This window comes from Phyllostomus hastatus, unplaced genomic scaffold, assembly GCF_019186645.2.
Source record: "Phyllostomus hastatus isolate PE091 unplaced genomic scaffold, TTU_PhHast_1.1 phas_contig_113, whole genome shotgun sequence".
Lineage (NCBI taxonomy): Eukaryota > Metazoa > Chordata > Mammalia > Chiroptera > Phyllostomidae > Phyllostomus > Phyllostomus hastatus.
The window spans coordinates 14078485-14084484 of NW_025333530.1; the positions used below are offsets into that span (position 1 = coordinate 14078485).

General features: G+C 46.9%; 1 protein-coding gene across 5 annotated transcripts in view; it reads right to left on the minus strand.

Annotated features, from left to right (window-relative positions):
* The window catches only part of TMPRSS13 (transmembrane serine protease 13), a 37922-nt gene extending 32364 nt beyond the window's left edge, over positions 1-5558 (minus strand). For all 5 annotated transcript variants that reach the window (XM_045839466.1, XM_045839465.1, XM_045839460.1 and 2 more), the window contains exon 1: positions 5388-5558. In XM_045839466.1, coding sequence (XP_045695422.1) covers positions 5388-5408 — 21 coding nt within the window. In that variant the 5' untranslated portion in view covers positions 5409-5558. The remainder of the gene's footprint in view (positions 1-5387) is intronic.
* Between the last annotated feature and the right edge of the window lie 442 nt (positions 5559-6000).

Consider the following 6000-nt stretch of genomic DNA (forward strand, 5'->3'; position numbering starts at 1 on the left):
AAGTAGAAGTCCATGGCTCAGGCAGCCCCTCGGTACCCGGCACCATCAGCTATGTCACCACGGTGATCTCCAGTTAACCCAAAATTATGTGGCACCTTCTCATGGCCCACCAGCAAGAGTCCTTTCACCCTTTTCCTTCCCCTTCCCAGCAAGGTCTCTCCTGCTTCCTAAACCACATGACAAAAGGGAACACCCCAAAGCCACATGGTCTCAACCCTGCAGCATGGCTGCCACGCCTGGGTTTTAAATCCCAGCACCAGTCTTCCTCTGCAGCCCCATTTCTGATTCCTCCCACAATAAGTTACACCTGCCATCATTCCTGTATTTTTTCTAGCCTTTCTTGGCTGCCAGAATAAGTCCAGGGAAGGTGTGGCCCCATGGCATGGAGCCAATCATCTCTAATCTCTCATGCAGGCACTGTAACCAGGGTCAGTTGCCTCTTAGTTAAATCCTGGGTGGAAGTCACTCTCATCCCCCTGGCTCAAAGCAGGGGCACAGCTATTTAACATATCCATGAAATCAGTTAAAACCTATAGATATGTTAAATGGCCATGCCTGAAGTTATTTGCAAAACTGTTGCTATGCAAAACAACTCTAAATGGCCCTGCTTTGTGTGTCCCATCCCCTAGTTCAGACCTGTGGCAGGTGAGGACATCCCACATTTTTAATAGTTCCTAGATACCTTGAGTTCTGGACCCCATTACAAATCCCTATTTGGGGTCCCCTGGCTGCACCCTGTTGCACACATAGGCAGGCCCCCAGGCTGACACCCCAGCCTTCTGGGCTAGGCAGGAAGAGGTACCCCCAATCCACAATGGAAGCATGAGGGATTACCAGGAAAGCTCAGGAGCTTCCTTTGATGAGACCTAACAAGCCCCCTTGTTTGTTAGGAGACTGGGGAGCCCCTGGGCCAAGGCAGGGGGGTCCTGAATCCATTTCAGTGTGGACTGGCCTGGACTGAACTGACTTCCACGGAAGTGGTCTGTGTTGGGGTGTAGATCATGGTTTTTCTCCCATTTTCACTGCTCAATCCAGGCTTCACCATACAGGGCTCCCTCCTCTTATCCCCTGCCTGAACCCAGAGAAACCCCACAAATACAGGCTCCCCTCAGTACACTGGCAGATGCCCAGAACCTCCTCCCACCCAGCTCCCAGCACATGCAATATTAACCTGAGAGATCTTGGTCAGCCTAGAATCAAACTGGTCTCCAAACTAAGTAGCCAGAACCATGAGACCTCTCTTGCTCCAGGTATGGGATACACAAGGGCATCTTACTTCTGCTCCTACTCACCTGTGCGATCCAAGGGGTAATCACATCCCTCTCAGCTCCTTCATCTATAAAATAAGGAAGTGGACAGCCCACTGCTTCCCCACAGGCTTTCACAGCACATTTGAAGTTTCCATGGAAAGGCCCAGGAGACCAGCTTAGGAGGTGCTGGGCTCCCAGTCCTTCACCCCACTTCAAACAGGTTTACTTTTCAATTGTATGCAACTGGCTCCACATAAGATTTCATTTCAACAAAGGAGCTTGCTGCTACTAACCTAAACACTGCTGGCCTGGGTGAGTGCTAAAGTTATGTATAGTTTATGATGCCTCCTATACATATGAAAGAGCTTTGGGGTCTTGTTGGAACAGAATCAAAATACCTTCTTATTTGTTCATTCATTCATTTGTTATTTATTCATTCATCAGATAGTTTAAAGAACATTATCGTCCACTGTTACCAAGCAAATAACATTTGATTACCTAGGAACTTACTGCCTCAGTTTCTCCCCATGTGCTCTCTCTGCCAATGCTGGTATACAATGGGTGCTCCCTGGACAGTACTAGTATAACTTCCCTATTAGATGAGCCAGCCTCCACCTGGTACTGCTAAGGCCTCCACTTGGCTGATAAGGCCAAGAGTCCAGGGTTCCTGGACTGGATTCCATGCTGTGCCCACCCAGAACCCTGCACATCTGGCTGGACACAGTCCACCTCCATTTGATGGGGGAACTCAAGAGTTGGCAAAGTTTAGTTTTAGATAATAGTTAATAAACTTAGTAATGAATGCATGTGAAAAAGTATTGTTTCAGGAACTGAAAATGTGACCCACACTGCTTCCAGGAGACCACAAGCAATTTGACGTTTGTGTCCCAGGGGAACTGCAAGCAGTCAAGATGGTATCTGAGTCATCATGTTCCAGAGAGACATCCCACTGCCCAGGACACAGGACACAAGACATAGAAAAAGAACCACCCAGGACAGAGATGCCGAAGACACAGATAAAGAATCACAGGTCAACAGGTCAGCGGATGAAAGTATGCTGAGAAATTGCCAGACTGCAGCTTTAATCTGATTAACCTCTTTTCTGAGTCCCAAATGCCTTACCTACACTTTTTTTTTCCCTGAATTCCAAACCCCTTACCTACACTTTTTCCCTGCTTATAAAGAAAGGCTGGCTTGAAATGAAATGTAAGATGGTCTTTTAGGGTACATAACCCACTGTCTTCTCAGATTGTCAGCCATCTTAATAAAGTACCAATAAAGATTCAATCTCTGTCTCCACTTATTGGTTCTGGTAGTGATAGGGGGCATGAATGCCAACTTTTCCGGTTTCACATTGTTGCTGTACCAAGAGTAAGCTGTTTTGCCAAAACAAGACACTTAAGCTAAGTGGCTATTGTTACATCAGTTGGCCTTCCTGCCCAGCACCCCAGCCTGGAGCCCCAAACACACACTCCCACACATCCACGCTCATGTTGGCCTAGTCAGAGGAACAACACAGGGATGACCCAGGTGGAAGTCTGCTTAGTGCCAATGACATGAAACAGAGGTCTCAGGTGAGAGCTGCTTGCCTGCAGGAGTGAAGGGCTTGTGCCAGGGATACTAAAGGGACTTGCACTATGAAGTCTGGGGGATGGCTGAGTGACCTGGGCCTACTGGTCTGCCATCTTGGGAACCTGCCCAGCCCCCTCCAGGGAGGGGCCCTCATCTGAACCATTCCTGGGGCCTCCCTCCATTTTCTTGTCCACAGCATCTGTGGTCTTGGGCTGGCTGAGAACTTGTTCCACTTCAAGAAAACCCAGTATAAGAAAATTAACTCTGCAAAGGATTGTTGCTTTTATCAGTGACTCCACATCAGTCTTTCTTTAATAAACATTGCATGTCTTTAAGCATGAAGAATAAGCCTCATAAGGCACAAAATATACACTATTTTTCAAAAACAAATATGCATATCCAGTATGGTGCACCTGTAATCCCATTCTATATAATTTCAGAGACTGTCATGGGACCACAAAGGGGCTTCCAGGGGAAATTTGTCCAACCCTCTTATTTCATAGGTAGAAAAACTTAGGCATGGAGAGAAGAAAATATTTGTGAAAAATTTTAAAGGAGCCAAGATTAAACCATAGATGGTGATGATAACAACAAATCTTAACTCTCTGTGAATCTACCTCTACCTCTACCTCCACCTCCATCTCCATCTCTATCTCTATCTCTATCTATCTATCTCTATCTCTATCTCTAGTTAAGGCAGATGCTTTTCTAAAGGAGGCTTACAAGTGAAACTACTCTAAGACTCCTTCAAATAGATATGGTTTTTATTCCATTTTACAGATACCGAAAGTCACAGCTAACCTGGAACTTGGTCAGTGTTGTCTACCACATCGTGCACCTCCTCTTTGGAATACATAGAAGCCAAGAAACTTCTCCACAACTTTCCTGAGATTCCTCTGAAGACCCAACCTGCTCACATAGGAGCTTCACTGGGCCACCATCTTCTTCACAACTTTATGCAGCTGAAGAACAATAAAGCCTTTAGGGAGAGGGTGTGGCCTAGTTTTTCCCAGTCAGCTCCTATTCAATTTCATTTATTTTAAGAAGCCTTCTGCCAATATTACTGAGGCAGCTCTCCCTGCTCCCATCACAGATTCACTATTTTAGCAGTTCTACCCTAAACAAGGGGGTACATTTAAGAACCTTAAATAAGAAAGTAGTGGTTCACTTCTTTCATTACAACATAAGTTAGGACAGCCTCCCTGAATGAACATGGCACCAACCACACAATTTGACACTTAATTCCACCAATAATGGAAAGACTGTTCTTCACCATGTGCCCCACCAGTGTCCTTCCACATTGGTCCCTGACCCTGGACAAAGGTGCTTCCTAGGCTGATATCCCCCTTTCACCCTGCCCCAGGAACTGACCCTACAACCCTTCAGATAGCTCAGCCCTTCTCACTCTCTGTGTTTAGACACCATCACATTTAGACTCCCAGCAAGTTTCCAAGGAACATGACTGTGGCTGTGGGCTCAGTGTCCCCATACCCCAGACAAAACTCTATTCTCTTTGTACATCACCCTTTTTGCTTACTACAGGATCCAATGAGCTCCAGAGACCTCAGGTCAAATGACCTTGGTGGGTGGAGACATGAATCAAGGAGACCAGAGCAGGGGACAGAGAAGAAAGCCTGGGAAATAAAAGTCAAAATGGGGCTGATGATTGATGGGGGCTAAAAGTTACAGAAACACATCTGGTGTTCAGAATGGACCACATGCCAGAACATAGGTTGAGCTAATGCTTCTGGAACCCAGTATTTCCCATTCTTCCCAGAGTCTCAGATTCTACTACTTTAGTAAAATGCAAAAGAAGATGAAAAGGTATAGAAAATAAGACCTAATAAAAAGTTGGAGCCCAAGAGGAATGTCCCCCAAGAAAAGAAAGCTGAGGCACAGTTGAACAAAGTCTTTGAAAGCCTTCATATGTATATGACTGGCTTTTCCACAGAAGACCTTCAGCTGCTCTCTACCACCACCAAGGGCAGAAGATGAGGACAGGAACCTGAACTGTAGCAGAAGGAGTTATGGATAAATGCAAGAAAGCACTTTCCAAACATGAATATTATTAAGCCCAAAACTAAGTGACCAAGGCAGATTGAAAATTCCCTTGATCTTAAATGCACATAGTGATATTTTTAAGGACGGTTTATGAGTCTAGTGAGAACATAGCTAAGATAACCCAGAAGCCCCATTAAAATGCTAAGTTTCCATGATTCTCAAACCAGTAAAGGTGACCTCTAGCAGCATAAGTGTCCTGGCTGGGGTGCTCACAGTACACAGAGCAGAAGCCCAGTATTCAGCCACACACACCTGAGGTGCTTCCTGATCAGACCCCAAATCCTATCAGCTTCTCTTTCCTTCCTAGAAGAGTCCGTCCTAGGAACCATGATAAAATGAGGTCAAGCAATCTTGATCCCAAGTAGCTACAAAGAAGAAAAGGCACATTCACTTTCCCCCCAAACCTGAGGCACACCGGTAGCAGTGCCCCCCCCCCCATCTCCCAGCCCTATCCCTGCTTCCTCAGTGCCAGGAGGTTCTGGCCCATGGCCCAGGGAAACTCACCGGGCGGCTGTTCCTTTCCATGGTCTCCCAAAAGTTGAGGAGGCTTCCAGACTCATCTGATATCAATGGGAAGATCCATGTTGGCCCCTGGCTTCCTGGGCATGTGGGGAAAAAAGGGCTGGAGGGCCGAGGGCCAACCCCCACCAGAAGGGTGGTGAAGCAGGTTGGAAGGCTGGGATGTGTGAGGTAATCCCAAGTATAAACAACCAGGCAGAACTAGCCAGACCTGTCCCTCACCCCTCCCCCTCTTCGGAGGCCATCCCAGTTACTCAGCGAATACCAAATGAGTGTGAACTTTACTCCTGAAACTGCCCCAACAAAGTCAGTCAGTTGTGGGGAACCCCAGGGTGCCAGGAAGCCCTTTTCAGAGGGAGATCCTGAGAGATAGGGCTCAGGCCCTCTGAAGACAGTCTAACACAGAGGACCTGAGCCTAAAACAGGTGCTCTTGGGCAGCTAAAATATGACCCTGTCCACATAAGGAGTGTCCAAGGCCAAGGACCAGAGCCTCAGCCAGGGCAGGACACTGTGAACCTTTGTTTCCAAGGACCGTGTGTCCACATCCCCAGTCAGGTCACATGGACTGGCAAATTGTTTTTCCTGAATTTTATTTCT